At 45.3% G+C, this 17,646-nt stretch overlaps 2 protein-coding genes across 2 annotated transcripts in view; both read right to left on the bottom strand.

The window, feature by feature from the left end:
- Window positions 1–8,074, bottom strand: part of ccdc120a (coiled-coil domain containing 120a) — a 157,272-nt gene extending 149,198 nt beyond the window's left edge. Inside the window, exon 1 of the mRNA XM_071373337.1 lies at window positions 6,846–8,074. The gene's annotated coding sequence lies outside the window, so the exon portion shown is untranslated. The remainder of the gene's footprint in view (window positions 1–6,845) is intronic.
- A 5,171-nt stretch (window positions 8,075–13,245) lies between these two features.
- mbd1a (methyl-CpG binding domain protein 1a) overlaps window positions 13,246–17,646 on the bottom strand; it is a 43,575-nt gene continuing 39,174 nt past the window's right edge. The window contains exon 21 of the mRNA XM_071373330.1: window positions 13,246–17,086. Within this exon, the coding sequence (XP_071229431.1) occupies window positions 16,916–17,086 (171 nt within the window). The 3' untranslated portion in view covers window positions 13,246–16,915. The remainder of the gene's footprint in view (window positions 17,087–17,646) is intronic.

The following is a 17,646-nucleotide window of genomic DNA, read 5'->3' as shown; positions in this document are numbered from 1 at the left end:
TGCTCTCTCCTCATCTCCCCGTTGCTCTCTCCTCATCCCCCCGTTGCTCTCTCCTCATCCCCCCGTTGCTCTGTCCTCATCCCCCCGTTGCTCTCTCCTCATCTCCCCGTTGCTCTCTCCTCATCTCCCCGTTGCTCTCTCCTCATCCCCCCGTTGCTCTCTCCTCATCCCCCCCGTTGCTCTCTCCTCATCCCCCCGTTGCTCTCTCCTCATCCCCCCCGTTGCTCTCTCCTCATCCCCCCGTTGCTCTCTCCTCATCCCCCCCCGTTGCTCTCTCCTCATCCCCCCGTTGCTCTCTCCTCATCCCCCCGTTGCTCTCTCCTCATCCCCCCCGTTACTCTCTCCTCATCCCCCCGTTGCTCTCTCCTCCCCCCCCCGTTGCTCTCTCCTCATCCTCCCGTTGCTCTCTCCTCATCTCCCCGTTGCTCTCTCCTCTTCCTCATCCTCCCGTTGCTCTCTCCTCTTCCTCATCCCCCCCCCGTTGCTCTCTCCTCATCCCCCCGTTGCCCTCTCCTCATCCCCCCCGTTGCTCTCTCCTCATCCCCCCGTTGCTCTCTCCTCATCCCCCCCCGTTGCTCTCTCCTCATCCTCCCGTTGCTCTCTCCTCATCTCCCCGTTGCTCTCTCCTCTTCCTCATCCTCCCATTGCTCTCTCCTCATCCCCCCCGTTGCTCTCTCCTCTGTCGCTGCCACCTTTAATGTGTAATCTAGATAATGACATTGGTCACAATGAAAGACCTTATGTCTCCACTAATAGAAAGCCAACTAATGTCTGTAGTAAACAGTCACTGCTGCACTGTGTCATATATATATATATATATAATACCATGTTTAACCAAAATAACTTACCATGATAATCGTAAACAAGGACAAGATCGTAAACATCGACTAAAATAGTCCTTGGAGCAATAAGTGGAAAATGGACGGTGCTTGTCTGTGCGTTTCATCTCAATTGTTTCCACATGACAACACACCAGAGCCGACTACCAGTAACAACAGGAGGCTACCTGTTACGGTTCAGTGTGAGAGAGACAGGCTGTAACAGGAGGCTACCTGTTACGGGTCAGTGTGAGAGAGACAGGCTGTAACAGGAGGCTACCTGTTACGGTTCAGTGTAAGAGAGACAGGCTGTAACAGGAGGCTACCTGTTACGGTTCAGTGTGAGAGAGACAGGCTGTAACAGGAGGCTACCTGTTACGGTTCAGTGTAAGAGAGACAGGCTGTAACAGGAGGCTACCTGTTACGGTTCAGTGTAAGAGAGACAGGCTGTAACAGGAGGCTACCTGTTACGGGTCAGTGTGAGAGAGACAGGCTGTAACAGGAGGCTACCTGTTACGGGTCAGTGTGAGAGAGACAGGCTGTAACAGGAGGCTACCTGTTACGGGTCAGTGTGAGAGAGACAGGCTGTAACAGGAGGCTACCTGTTACGGGTCAGTGTGAGAGAGACAGGCTGTAACAGGAGGCTACCTGTTACGGTTCAGTGTGAGAGAGACAGGCTGTAACAGGAGGCTACCTGTTACGGGTCAGTGTGAGAGAGACAGGCTGTAACAGGAGGCTACCTGTTACGGGTCAGTGTGAGAGAGACAGGCTGTAACAGGAGGCTACCTGTTACGGTTCAGTGTAAGAGAGACAGGCTGTAACAGGAGGCTACCTGTTACGGTTCAGTGTGAGAGAGACAGGCTGTAACAGGAGGCTACCTGTTACGGTTCAGTGTGAGAGAGACAGGCTGTAACAGGAGGCTACCTGTTACGGTTCAGTGTAAGAGAGACAGGCTGTAACAGGAGGCTACCTGTTACGGGTCAGTGTGAGAGAGACAGGCTGTAACAGGAGGCTACCTGTTACGGGTCACTGTGAGAGAGACAGGCTGTAACAGGAGGCTACCTGTTACGGGTCACTGTGAGAGAGACAGGCTGTAACAGGAGGCTACCTGTTACGGTTCAGTGTAAGAGAGACAGGCTGTAACAGGAGGCTACCTGTTACGGTTCAGTGTGAGAGAGACAGGCTGTAACAGGAGGCTACCTGTTACGGTTCAGTGTGAGAGAGACAGGCTGTAACAGGAGGCTACCTGTTACGGTTCAGTGTGAGAGAGACAGGCTGTAACAGGAGGCTACCTGTTACGGTTCAGTGTGAGAGAGACAGGCTGTAACAGGAGGCTACCTGTTACGGGTCAGTGTGAGAGAGACAGGCTGTAACAGGAGGCTACCTGTTACGGTTCAGTGTGAGAGAGACAGGCTGTAACAGGAGGCTACCTGTTACGGGTCAGTGTGAGAGAGACAGGCTGTAACAGGAGGCTACCTGTTACGGGTCAGTGTGAGAGAGACAGGCTGTAACAGGAGGCTACCTGTTACGGTTCAGTGTAAGAGAGACAGGCTGTAACAGGAGGCTACCTGTTACGGTTCAGTGTGAGAGAGACAGGCTGTAACAGGAGGCTACCTGTTACGGTTCAGTGTAAGAGAGACAGGCTGTAACAGGAGGCTACCTGTTACGGGTCAGTGTGAGAGAGACAGGCTGTAACAGGAGGCTACCTGTTACGGGTCACTGTGAGAGAGACAGGCTGTAACAGGAGGCTACCTGTTACGGTTCAGTGTAAGAGAGACAGGCTGTAACAGGAGGCTACCTGTTACGGTTCAGTGTAAGAGAGACAGGCTGTAACAGGAGGCTACCTGTTACGGGTCAGTGTGAGAGAGACAGGCTGTAACAGGAGGCTACCTGTTACGGTTCAGTGTGAGAGAGACAGGCTGTAACAGGAGGCTACCTGTTACGGTTCAGTGTAAGAGAGACAGGCTGTAACAGGAGGCTACCTGTTACGGTTCAGTGTAAGAGAGACAGGCTGTAACAGGAGGCTACCTGTTAGGGGTCAGTGTGAGAGGAGAGACAGGAAGGAGGGAGGGGTGTGGTTACAGGGTCGGTGGTGGGACCTCTCGTGCTCTCTTCTATATAAACTGAACAAAAATATAAAACGCAACATGCAACAATTTCAAAGATTTTACTGAGTTACAGTTCATATAAAGGAAATCAGTCAATTTAAATAAATTCATTAGGCCCCTAAATCTATGGATTTCACATGACTGGGAATACAGATGTGCATCTGTTGGTCACAGATACCTTAAAACAAGGTAGGGCCGTGGATCCGAACCAGTCAGTATCTGGTGTGACCACCATTTGCCTCATGCAGCGGGACACATCTCCTTCACATGGAGTTGATCAGGCTGTTGATTGTGGAATATTATCCCACTCCTCTTCAATGGCTGTGGGAAGTTGCTGGATATTGGCGGGAACTGGAACACGCTGTTGTACACGTCAATCCAGAGCATCCCAAACATGCTCAATGGGTGACATGTCTGGTGAGTATGCAGGCCATGGAAGAACTGGGACATTTTCAGCTTCCAGGAATTGTGTCCAGATCCTTGGGACATGGGGCTGTGCATTATCATGAAACATGTGGTGACGGTGAATGACCTCAGGATATTGTTACGGTATTTCTTTGCATTCACATTGCCAACGATAAAATATAATTGTGTTCATTGTCTGTAGTTTATGCCTGCCCATACCATAACCCCACCATGGGGCACTCTGTTCACAACGTTGACATCAGCAAACTGCTCGCCCGGTTGTGAGGCTGGTTGGACGTACTGCCAAATTCTCTAAAACAAAATTTGAGGCGGCTTATGGTAGAGAAATTCAATTCTCTGGCAACAGTTCTAGCGGACATTCCTGCAATCAGCATGCCAATTGCACACCCTCAAAACCTGAGACATCTGTGGCATTGTGTTGTGTGACAAAACTGCACATTTTAGAGTTGCCTTTTATTGTCCCCAGCACAAGGTGTGCCTGTGTAATGATCATGATATGTCACACCTGCCAGGTGGATGGATTATGTTAGCAAAGGAGAAATGCTCACTAACAGGGATGTAAACAAATGTGTGAACAAAATTTGAGAGAAATAATATTTTTGTGCGTATGGAACATTTCTGGGATCTTTTATTTCAGCTCATGAAACACGGGACCAACACTTTACATGTTGTGTTTATATTTTTGTTCAGGATGAGGAGGTACAGGGTTAGCCTGCTGAGCTAAAGGCACGGGGATGAGGAGGTTACAGGGTTAGCCTGCTGAGCTAAAGGCACGGGGATGAGGAGGTTACAGGGTTAGCCTGCTGAGCTAAAGGCACGGGGATGAGGAGGTTACAGGGTTAGCCTGCTGAGCTAAAGGCACGGGGATGAGGAGGTTACAGGGTTAGCCTGCTGAGCTAAAGGCACGGGGATGAGGAGGTTACAGGGTTAGCCTGCTGAGCTAAAGGCACGGGGATGAGGAGGTTACAGGGTTAGCCTGCTGAGCTAAAGGCACGGGGATGAGGAGGTTACAGGGTTAGCCTGCTGAGCTAAAGGCACGGGGATGAGGAGGTTACAGGGTTAGCCTGCTGAGCTAAAGGCACGGGGATGAGGAGGTACAGGGTTAGCCTGCTGAGCTAAAGGCACGGGGATGAGGAGGTTACAGGGTTAGCCTGCTGAGCTAAAGGCACGGGGATGAGGAGGTACAGGGTTAGCCTGCTGAGCTAAAGGCACGGGGATGAGGAGGTACAGGGTTAGCCTGCTGAGCTAAAGGCACGGGGATGAGGAGGTTACAGGGTTAGCCTGCTGAGCTAAAGGCACGGGGATGAGGAGGTTACAGGGTTAGCCTGCTGAGCTAAAGGCACGGGGATGAGGAGGTACAGGGTTAGCCTGCTGAGCTAAAGGCACGGGGATGAGGAGGTACAGGGTTAGCCTGCTGAGCTAAAGGCACGGGGATGAGGAGGTTACAGGGTTAGCCTGCTGAGCTAAAGGCACGGGGATGAGGAGGTACAGGGTTAGCCTGCTGAGCTAAAGGCACGGGGATGAGGAGGTACAGGGTTAGCCTGCTGAGCTAAAGGCACGGGGATGAGGAGGTACAGGGTTAGCCTGCTGAGCTAAAGGCACGGGGATGAGGAGGTTACAGGGTTAGCCTGCTGAGCTAAAGGCACGGGGATGAGGAGGTTACAGGGTTAGCCTGCTGAGCTAAAGGCACGGGGATGAGGAGGTACAGGGTTAGCCTGCTGAGCTAAAGGCACGGGGATGAGGAGGTACAGGGTTAGCCTGCTGAGCTAAAGGCACGGGGATGAGGAGGTACAGGGTTAGCCTGCTGAGCTAAAGGCACGGGGATGAGGAGGTACAGGGTTAGCCTGCTGAGCTAAAGGCACGGGGATGAGGAGGTACAGGGTTAGCCTGCTGAGCTAAAGGCACGGGGATGAGGAGGTACAGGGTTAGCCTGCTGAGCTAAAGGCACGGGGATGAGGAGGTACAGGGTTAGCCTGCTGAGCTAAAGGCACGGGGATTAAGAGGTACAGGGTTAGCCTGCGTTGACCTGTTAAAACAGGGCATGCGTCCCAAATGAGAAATACGTAATATACGTAATAAAAATATAAAATTTTGGGGTAAAATTACACAGAACAATAAATGTGTCAAATAGATTCTTACACATTCCCCCCAAAATAATCATCCCATAGTATGTAAAAGTGATTCAAATCGTGGCATGTAGAAATGGAATGTATGAAGCACTAACACTAGAGGTCAGTAAGAAACCCTTCTCATATATCGTAAAAAGGCACGGGATGAGGAGGTTACAGGGTTAGCCTGCTGAGCTAAAGGCACGGGGATGAGGAGGTTACAGGGTTAGCCTGCTGAGCTAAAGGCACCGGGGATGAGGAGGTACAGGGTTAGCCTGCTGAGCTAAAGGCACGGGGATGAGGAGGTTACAGGGTTAGCCTGCTGAGCTAAAGGCACGGGGATGAGGAGGTTACAGGGTTAGCCTGCTGAGCTAAAGGCACGGGGATGAGGAGGTTACAGGGTTAGCCTGCTGAGCTAAAGGCACGGGGATGAGGAGGTTACAGGGTTAGCCTGCTGAGCTAAAGGCACGGGGATGAGGAGGTTACAGGGTTAGCCTGCTGAGCTAAAGGCACGGGGATGAGGAGGTACAGGGTTAGCCTGCTGAGCTAAAGGCACGGGGATGAGGAGGTACAGGGTTAGCCTGCTGAGCTAAAGGCACGGGGATGAGGAGGTACAGGGTTAGCCTGCTGAGCTAAAGGCACGGGGATTAAGAGGTACAGGGTTAGCCTGCGTTGACCCGTTAAAACAGGGCATGCGTCCCAAATGAGAAATACAAAGTCACCTATATCATTAGTTGTTATTAAAGCCCATCTTTACGTTGCTATCCAGCCACAGATGTAAATAAAGCAGAACTGCAATTGAGGTCAGTATCATAGCAGTCGCAACAAAACAACACGTGGCGCTCTGCTCTGTTCCAACGTGGAGAGGGTTAAGGAGCAGAGACCTACCGCTCAACCACAGGCTTCCGGAAGGCATAACATCCAGACACTGACCCGACTGGCTACACCCCCGCCCCGCCCTTGACACACACAAGCATTGAGTAGGCTTATCAAAAACATGTAAACAGCAATGCAGCATAATCAACCAGAACACTTTAGTGTTTCCTCTGATACGGAATAAACAATGGAGGGCGTGTGTGGATAGGGTGGGGGCAGAGATATATGCTTAGGGTCTCGCGAGTGGCATAGCGGTCTAAGGCACTGCACCTCAGTGCTAGAGGCGGTCACCACAGACCCTGGTTCGATCCCCGGGCTGTATCACAACTGGCTGTGATCGTGAGTCCCATAGGGCAGAGCACAATTGGTCCCAGCATTGTACGGGTTAGGGGAGGGTTTGGCCGGGGGGGGGGGGGGTTGGCCATCATTGTAAATTAAGAATGTGTTATTATTAACTGACTTGCCTAGTTAAATAAAAGGTTAAAAATAAATGTCAAAAAGTAGCCTACCTGTTTGAAGAGATTTAGAACGCCTTTATGAATGCCAAGAATCGACTCCCGAATGTGGCAGCAAAAACATCTCTGAAATTCTTCCCCGAATCTTCATGGAATAAACGTTTAAAGTGTGACTGGTCCAGTCCCGGAGTCCTCTACGACTGCACCTATACGGTGAGGGTGTCTGTATCATACCGACACGTTGATCATGATGAGACGCAAAACTAACAAGCAGCGAGCAACAGAATAACACGTCCCATTCATAGCCTGTTGCCTGTTCGGGCGAGTGAACATATATCACAATAACACAACACGGTGTGGCGGCAACGTGGCCAGATCGCCTCTTCCGAGAGAGCTCATTCAGTACACCAACACAAGACCAAGTGCACTGCACCGACCAGGCATTAGGACCGGACTTCGTGGAAGGAGTGAGGGAAAACAAAACACACCTTCCTTTCCTTAGATCTATTCGTAGTTCCTGGCGGTCCGGTACCGTCAATTCAGAATGAACTGTTTTTATTTTTATCTTCAGTACAATCTCTACACTGCCCTGGGGTAGACCGGTATAATGGGAAACCAATGGAGATGTTCTGTCTTTCACACACTCTGGTTCGTTCCTCTGCGTCTGTCACACACTCCGGTTCGTTCCTCTGCGTCTGTTACACACTCCGGTTCGTTCCTCTGCGTCTGTCACACACTCCGGTTCGTTCCTCTGCGTCTGTCACACACTCCGGTTCGTTCCTCTGCGTCTGTCACACACTCCGGTTCGTTCCTCTGCGTCTGTCACACACTCCGGTTTGTTCCTCTGCGTCTGTTACACACTCCGGTTCGTTCCTCTGCGTCTGTCACACACTCCGGTTTGTTCCTCTGCGTCTGTCACACACTCCGGTTTGTTCCTCTGCGTCTTTCTCACACTCCGGTTTGTTCCTCTGCGTCTTTCTCACACTCCGGTTCGTTCCTCCGAGATCCGCATCAGAATATTCCATGTGCTCGCCTTCTGTGCAGCATCCAAACCCGGGACTGGGAGGGAGATATAGCCTACAAATAACATATGTGGTGATGTTTTCTTTATCCTGGTTAGCAGAAGATAAAGAAAGATGCTTCGCTTGCTAGTTTCTTCATCCTCCAGCATGGGGAGAGAGAGAGAGAGAGAGGCTATATAACATAAACGCCTATTCACCAGGGATAGAGAGAGAGCACGCAACGCACATGCTCTTGGTCTCCATCAATAGGCTGTCTCTGCCTACATCTTCCGTATCCATGTAGTAACTAGGAGAAAAGACTGAGCCACTAACACAGTCAGAGAAAGGACCAATCCGGTCCCTCCTATTCACCGCTGATCGGTATATCGTAAAGTAGCGCGCAGCCTGGTTAACTCTTTCATGGCCGCTGAATAGGTATTCAAATAATTCCATATAAATTCAATTTATTTTATTTTTTTGATATGGAGGCTGTTTACGTTCTAATTCGGAAAACATTGATCCGTCAAGTCACTGCGTTTATCTATTGACTACATACAATTATTTGACCATATTTCCAAAATTGACCAAAAAAAAGCAGAAAGCAAAGCATTTCCTTTGCAGAGAGATGGTTGAAAAGGTATTCCTGAATCCTGACAGTTTTCTGTTTGCGGTAGATTAGGGGTTAAAATGTCGGTATTTTAATCCACCAAAGCCTTGTTAGAGATTATAAACCAGGGCTGCCTCCCGAATAGCATTACGTTTGTTAGATGGCACCCTATTCCATGTATAGTGCAGATTACACTTGACCCTGGGCACTATGAAGGGGATAGGGTGCCAGTTGGTGGTGCAGTGTAGTGCACTATGAAGGGAATAGGGTGCAGTGTAGTGCACTATGAAGGGGATAGGGTGCTATTTGGTGGTGCAGTGTAGTGCACTATGAAGGGGATAGGGTGCTATTTGGTGGTGCAGTGTAGTGCACTATGAAGGGGATAGGGTGCTATTTGGTGGTGCAGTGTAGGGCACTATGAAGGGGATAGGGTGCTATTTGGTGGTGCAGTGTAGTGCACTATGAAGGGGATAGGGTGCTATTTGGTGGTGCAGTGTAGTGCACTATGAAGGGGATAGGGTGCTATTTGGTGGTGCAGTGTAGTGCACTATGAAGGGAATAGGGTGCCAGTTGGTGGTGCAGTGTACTATGAAGGGAATAGGGTGCTATTTGGTGGTGCAGTGTACTATGAAGGGAATAGGGTGCTATTTGGTGGTACAGTGTAGTGCACTATGAAGGGGATAGGGTGCCAGTTGGTGGTGCAGTGTAGTGCACTATGAAGGGGATATGGTGCCAGTTGGTGGTGCAGTGTACTATGAAGGGAATAGGGTGTCATTTGGGTCGCAATGTAGTGTATTTGGGACACAATGTAGTGTATTTGGGACACAATGTAGTGTATTTGGGACGCAATGTAGTGTATTTGGGACGCAATGTATTTGGGACGCAATGTAGTGTATTTGGGACGGAAGCAGGATCAGGAGGCAGTTGGCACAACATCAACAGTCATTGCTTTGCTTTATAGAAGGAGAAACAGAATAGATATGGAGTTTTTCTTTCATTGGATTATCTAATCTATTCATAGGTTTACTGTAAATAAACTGAAAGAAAGGAGTGTTTCCCAAGGCCTAGGAATACACAGGCCAAATCTTACCCAAAGACGTGGACTTATATCAGAACCTGAATTGTCTGTGGGGGAAATACAGTACCAGTCATAAGTTTGGACACACCTACTCATTCAAGGGTTTTTCTTTATTTTTACTAATTTTCTACATTGTAGAATAATAGTGAAGACATCAAAACTATGAAATAACACATATGGAATTATGTAGTAACCAAAAAAAAAAAGTGTTAAACAAATCAAAATATATTTGATATTCTTCAAAGTAGCCACCCTTTGCCTTGATGACAGCTTTGCACACTTGACATTCTGTCATCAAGGCAAAGTGTGGCGACTTTGAAGAATCTCAAATATAATATATATATATATGAGAGGGAGAGACACAGAGGGAGAAGGAGAGAGAGGGGGAGAGAGAGAGACAGAGGGAGAAGGAGAGAGAGGGGGAGAGAGAGAAAGGGAGAGAGAGCGAGAGAGACACAGAGGGAGGAGAGAAAGTAAATCAGTAATGGCAGGTCTAAATGAAGCAGTATCTTTGATTTAAAAGGCTTTAATCAAGACTCCCTTTATAAAGCAGTTCCTCTTCCTCTCACAGAAACACAGGAGCCCTTTCTACTGCAGGCATTTACTCACACACACAATGACCCCTCTCTTAATCCCAGCCCCCCTCTCTTAGGGGTCATTGAGTGAGTGAGTGTGTGTGTGTGTGTGAGAAAGTTTACATTCTTAATCCCAGCCCCCATCCCCGCAGGAAGCCTTTTGCCTCTTGGTAGGCCGTCATTGTAAATAACAATTTGTTCTTAAAATTGGCTTGCGTAGGTAAATAAAAGGTACAATCATTTACATTTAAGTCATTTAGCAGACGCTCTTATCCAGAGCGACTTACAAATTGGAAAGTTCATACATATTCATCCTGGTCCCCCCGTGGGAATTGAACCCACAACCCTGGCGTTGCAAGCGCCATGCTCTACCAACTGAGCCACACGGGACTAAATCAAAGATATGTCATAGTGTTTGGGCAGTGAAAAGAAGTGGAACGATAGCAAGGTGTGGAACGTGGTCCATTGTAGCGCTGTTGGTCGAGCCTGATGCTTGTAAAGCCAGGGTAGTGGGTTCACTTCCCGGGACCACCCATACGTAAGATGTATGTAATAATAATTAATAATTGTAAAATACTTTGGATGAAAGTGATGGCTAAATAGCACATATTATAGCATAATAATTTGCCGTAATATGTTTTTGAATACGCATAATTTTTAGGGGTCAGTCCAGGCGTCAACAGGACTAAATTACATATAATCTGTAGGGGTCAGTCCAGGCGTCAACAGGACTAAATTACATATAATCTGTAGGGGTCAGTCTAGGCGTCAACAGGACTAAATTACATATAATCTGTAGGGGTCAGTCCAGGCGTCAACAGGACTAAATTACATATAATCTGTAGGGGTCAGTCTAGGCGTCAACAGGACTAAATTACATATAATCTGTAGGGGTCAGTCCAGGCGTCAACAGGACTAAATTACATATAATCTGTAGGGGTCAGTCTAGGCGTCAACAGGACTAAATTACATATAATCTGTAGGGGTCAGTCCAGGCGTCAACAGGACTAAATTACATATAATCTGTAGGGGTCAGTCCAGGCGTCAACAGGACTAAATTACATATAATCTGTAGGGGTCAGTCCAGGCGTCAACAGGACTAAATTACATATAATCTGTAGGGGTCAACAGGACTAAATTACATATAATCTGTAGGGGTCAGTCTAGGCGTCAACAGGACTAAATTACATATAATCTGTAGGGGTCAGCCTAGGCGTCAACAGGACTAAATTACATATAATCTGTAGGGGTCAGTCTAGGCGTCAACAGGACTAAATTACATATAATCTGTAGGGGTCAGTCTAGGCGTCAACAGGACTAAATTACATATAATCTGTAGGGGTCAGTCTAGGCGTCAACAGGACTAAATTACATATAATCTGTAGGGGTCAGTCTAGGCGTCAACAGGACTAAATTACATATAATCTGTAGGGGTCAGTCTAGGCGTCAACAGGACTAAATTACATATAATCTGTAGGGGTCAGTCTAGGCGTCAACAGGACTAAATTACATATAATCTGTAGGGGTCAGTCTAGGCGTCAACAGGACTAAATTACATATAATCTGTAGGGGTCAGCCTAGGCGTCAACAGGACTAAATTACATATAATCTGTAGGGGTCAGTCTAGGCGTCAACAGGACTAAATTACATATAATCTGTAGGGGTCAGTCTAGGCGTCAACAGGACTAAATTACATATAATCTGTAGGGGTCAGTCTAGGCGTCAACAGGACTAAATTACATATAATCTGTAGGGGTCAGTCTAGGCGTCAACAGGACTAAATTACATATAATCTGTAGGGGTCAGTCTAGGCGTCAACAGGACTAAATTACATATAATCTGTAGGGGTCAGCCTAGGCGTCAACAGGACTAAATTACATATAATCTGTAGGGGTCAGTCCAGGCGTCAACAGGACTAAATTACATATAATCTGTAGGGGTCAGTCTAGGCGTCAACAGGACTAAATTACATATAATCTGTAGGGGTCAGTCTAGGCGTCAACAGGACTAAATTACATATAATCTGTAGGGGTCAGTCTAGGCGTCAACAGGACTAAATTACATATAATCTGTAGGGGTCAGCCTAGGCGTCAACAGGACTAAATTACATATAATCTGTAGGGGTCAGTCCAGGCGTCAACAGGACTAAATTACATATAATCTGTAGGGGTCAGTCTAGGCGTCAACAGGACTAAATTACATATAATCTGTAGGGGTCAGTCTAGGCGTCAACAGGACTAAATTACATATAATCTGTAGGGGTCAGTCTAGGCGTCAACAGGACTAAATTACATATAATCTGTAGGGGTCAGCCTAGGCGTCAACAGGACTAAATTACATATAATCTGTAGGGGTCAGCCTAGGCGTCAACAGGACTAAATTACATATAATCTGTAGGGGTCAGTCTAGGCGTCAACAGGACTAAATTACATATAATCTGTAGGGGTCAGTCTAGGCGTCAACAGGACTAAATTACATATAATCTGTAGGGGTCAGCCTAGGCGTCAACAGGACTAAATTACATATAATCTGTAGGGGTCAGTCTAGGCGTCAACAGGACTAAATTACATATAATCTGTAGGGGTCAGTCTAGGCGTCAACAGGACTAAATTACATATAATCTGTAGGGGTCAACAGGACTAAATTACATATTTTTAACAGATAGGGAAATAACTTCTTTAATATATTTTTTTATAAATGTTTGTCAAAATCACCTCATTGAGATGAAATGGACTTACATTTTGTTGTTAACAAAGAACATAAGAAGCAACGTATAATTTATGGCGTGAGAACCTTGAAGCATAGAACACCACCAACCTGTGACTGCTTTTCAATGTGCTCAGTCAACGGTACACCGGGCCATTGGCTAAGAAGAGAGGACGGCTCCTCCTGGTGGCAGAGACGAGCACTACAAGAGCTGAGCAACAGCCTAAACACACGGCAGCAGCATGCCAAGTCTATGGGGTGTACAGAGTCTACCAAGCACTCTTTCACAGAATCTAAAGATGTGTTTACACAGGCAGCCCAAATGCTGATCTTTTTACCCAATGATTGGCAAAAGATCTGATTGGTCAAAAGACCAATAATTGGACAAAAGATTAGAATTGGTCTGTTTGTGTAAACACAGCCTAAGTGACTTCTAGTCTTTGGTGAAAGCAGAGAGATCATGGTCGGTGAAAGCAGAGAGATCAACAACCATAAAACTTAAGTTTAATACCTTTACAAGTTTTGATACAAATATTCACACCATAAAAAGTAAACCAGTACTTCTTTACCATAACAAACTGACATTCCCAGTAGAATACAGTAGGTTTCTGGAGCAAAAAATAGAAAACACTTTCATCTTGAATATCTCCACAGACCATTACCTTCAATTCAATTTAAAAAAAGACAAGATGTTGTCATTGCAAAAAAATGTGTCTCCTATTCAAACAGAGTGGTCCTTATATGGACAACATATCCTTATATGGACCACGTTGTTCCTGCGAACAACATATCCTTATATGGACCACATTGTTCCTGCGAACAACATATCCTTATATGGACCACATTGTTCCTGCGAACAACATATCCTTATATGGACCACGTTGTTCCTGCGAACAACATATCCTTATATGGACCACGTTGTTCCTGTGAACAACATATAAAATCATAAAAAAAATAAAAAACTAAGTCAAGAGAACAATACATATGAACATAAAAGGTGATTGGGTCCCTGTTACATTTGTAACAGTTTGTGATTGTGCTCAATGTCTCATTCCTCACTGACTATCCAGTCCAGTGTATTGATATAATCAATACGTTTACCTACACAGAGCTTCATTCCAACACTACAACTGTCTAGGGAAAATATTGGGTATGCCAGCCTGTGAGCACTTTGTTCAGTCAGCTGGGGGTGAGTAGATAGTGGTGGTCTAGTTCTGTAAAATGGTAAAAAAAAAAAAAAAAATGCATTTGAATTCACATAGAACCAGAAATAATGAAACTCTGAAAATAGAACCAGAAATAATAAAACTCTGAAAATAGAACCAGAAATAATAGAACTCTGAAAATAGAACCAGAAATAATAAAACTCTGAAAATAGAACCAGAAATAATAGAACTCTGAAAATAGAACCAGAAATAATAAAACTCTGAAAATAGAACCAGAAATAATAGAACTCTGAAAATAGAACCAGAAATAATAAAACTCTGAAAATAGAACCAGAAATAATAGAACTCTGAAAATAGAACCAGAAATAATAGAACTCTGAAAATAGAACCAGAAATAATAAAATAACTGAACTTCGAACCAGAAAAGCAAGTAGAATGCCGTAATCTGGAAACGGCTAAAGCAGCAGTATTCTCTACTTTGTAACGTCACTTGTGGCAGTTCACAGTTCTCGAAAAGACGAACAAACTAGCTAGCGCCATTCTTAAAAAACGTGCAAAAAAATATTCCCGCAACAGGAAGATATCTAAGAAGATCCATTATAGCTGATGAACTCTTTTTAAATAAAACAGAGTCCTACCGTCGAGCAGCCATTCTTCCATACACACACATTGATATGGTACCAGTCAAAAGTTTGGACACAATTACCCCCTTCAAAGGGGTTTTCTTTATTTGTAAAATTTTCCTACATTGTAGAATAATAGTGAAGAGATCAAAACTATGAAATATCACATATTGAATCATGTAGTAACCAAAAAACGTGTTAAACTAATTAAAATATATTTTATATATTTTGAGATTCTTCAAAGTAGCCACCATTGGCCTTGATGACAGCTTTGCATACTCTTGGCTTTCTCTCAACCAGCTTGATGAGGTAGTCACCTGAAATGCATTTCAATTAACAGGTGTGCCTTGTTAAAAGTTAATTTGTGGAAGTAATTTCCTTCTTAATGCATTTGAGCCAATCAGTTGTGTTGTGACAAGGTAGGTAGAAGGTATACAGAAGATAGCCCTATTTGGTAAAATACCAAGTCCATATTATGTCAAGAACAGCTCAAATAAGCAAAGAGAAACGACAGTCCATCATTACAATAAGACATGAAGGTCAGTCAATCTGGAAAATTAAGAACTTTGAAAGTTTCTTCAAATGCAGTAGCAAAAACCATCAAGCGCTATGATGAAACTGGCTGTCATGAGGACCGCCACAGGAAAGGAAGACCCAGAGTTACCTCTGCTGCAGAGGATAAGTTCATTAGAGTTACCAGCCTCAGATTGCAGCCCAAATAAATGCGTCACAGAGTTCAAGTAACAGACACATCTCAACATCAACTGTTCAGAGGAGACTGTGTGAATCAGGCCTTCATAGTCGAATTGCTGCAAAGAAACCACTACTAAAGGACACCAATAATAAGAAGAGACTTGCTTGAACCAAGAAACACGAGCAATGGACATTAGACCTGTGGAAATCTGTCCTTTGGTCTGGAGTCCAAATTTGAGAGTAGGTGAACAGATGATCTCCACATGTGTGGTTCCCACCGTGAAGCATGGAGGAGGAGGTGTGATGGTGCTTTGCTGGTAACACTGTCAGTGATTTATTTAGAATTCAAGGCACACTTAACCAGCATGGCTACACGACAGCATTCTGCAGGGATACGCCATCCCATCTGGTTTGTGCTTAGTGGGACTATCATTTGTTTTTCAACAGGACAATGACCCAACACACCTCCAGGCTGTGTAAGGGCTATTTGACCAAAGATGGGTGATGGAGTGCTGCATCAGATGATCTGGCCTCCACAATCACCCGACCTCAACCCAATTTAGATGGTTTGGGATGAGATGGACCGCAGACTGAAGGAAAAACAGCCAACAAGTGCTCAGCATATTTCACTATTTCAAGAATGTTGGAAAAACATTCCAGGTGAAGCTGGTTGAGAAAACGCCAAGAGTGTGCAAAGCTGATACAACATGATTCCATAGGTGTTATTTCATAGTTTTGATGTCTTCACTATTATTCTACAATGTAGAAAATTTGACACAAAGAAAAACCCTTGAATGAGTAGGTGTGTCCAAACTGTTGACTGGTACTGTACGTATAACGTTACTAGATCTTAAATGAATGTTAAGCAGCCAGTCTTCCATACATACATTGCTACTAGTCTGTGTGTGTGTTATGTAGTCTATGAAATACAGTGATGACTGATGAACAAAACAAAACAAAAAAAATGTTTTAAAAATAATACAATGTTTAAAAAAATAAAAACAATGTTTGAAAAAAAAACAATAATGAAAAAAACGATGTAAAAAAGAAATTAAAAAAAAGTGGAAAAAAAACTATAAAAATTGTTTACAAAAAAATTACTAATGTAAAAAAAAATTGGCTGGTCCAGAAACCAAAGACAAGTAGTCATGTTGATATCCCAGTTGCCTCGTGTTGAGAACTTTCATTTGTTTTAAATGCCAACAACATTAAGTGTCAAATACAGAAGTAAAAAACAACACTGGTCTGATCTAATGGTAAACGACCCGTGATGTGTTGGAAGACATTTTCAGTCATGTCCATAACTAAAGACAGAATTCTAGTCATAGAAATACAATGAATAGAATGATTTTCTAGTCATTCTATTTCTAAAAGCACCAAATTGAATGTCAATCATACGCAGGCACTTCTGCGTTGGTTTGGAGGTGTACCCATCCACGTCCTGGTTCTCCAAAAAACAAAGTCCTGTACGGTGAACCATGCTGGTATGATGAGCAACCTGGACTTGGGTTCCTGTATTTAGGTGGTTCCGTGAACCACACTTGCATAACAGGTTAAACCTGCCTAGAGTTTTAGCTTGGTGGACTAACACAAGTTTAGGATTTAGCTCAGCAGGCTAACAGAGTCTTGTCCCGGGGGTTCAAAACCCACTCTCCAGTCACACCCTCCAACCCTGTTACACCCACCCATCCTCCCCCAACTCCAGCTCAAATTCCAGTCCCCCCTCCTCCACAAGTTCTAGGTCCTCCTCCTCCACGATGTCTCTACACCTCTCACACCTCTCCTCCTCCAGGGGGACCAGCAGTTCACAGATGGCCGCCCTCACACAAAGGACCGGCTCCATCACCTACCGGTAAAACGGGACATTGTAAATTAAAATAAAATAAAAAAATAAAATAAAAAAGGTATTGCACAATGACATGTTAAAAGATGCATTCTAGAGACTTTAGTCTGCTTTTACAAACACCTGAAGATATAGTTTGGAGTGTATTTGTAGCTCTTAAATAACATATTGGATGTATTGGAAAAATGGTTATCAAACTGGGACCTGTTCCACTCAGCATTAAGGAGCTGGATTGGGAGTAAGGGCCAGAGATAGACTAGTGCCCTGTTCAGGGGGTGTACTGGTACATCAAGCTGCCTCATTACAGAAACAGGAGATCGACCCATCAAACTGGGACCTGTTCCACTCAGCATTAAGGAGCTGGATTGGGAGTAAGGGCCAGAGATAGACTAGTGCCCTGTTCAGGGGGTGTACTGGTACATCAAGCTGCCTCATTACAGAAACAGGAGATCGACCCATCAAACTGGGACCTGTTCCACTCAGCATTAAGGAGCTGGATTGGGAGTAAGGGCCAGAGATAGACTAGTGCCCTGTTCAGGGGGTGTACTGGTACATCAAGCTGC

Source organism: Salvelinus alpinus, chromosome 28, assembly GCF_045679555.1.
Source record: "Salvelinus alpinus chromosome 28, SLU_Salpinus.1, whole genome shotgun sequence".
Lineage (NCBI taxonomy): Eukaryota > Metazoa > Chordata > Actinopteri > Salmoniformes > Salmonidae > Salvelinus > Salvelinus alpinus.
The sequence above is the reverse complement of the archived record's forward strand: the minus strand, read 5'-3'. Positions and strand labels throughout refer to the sequence as shown.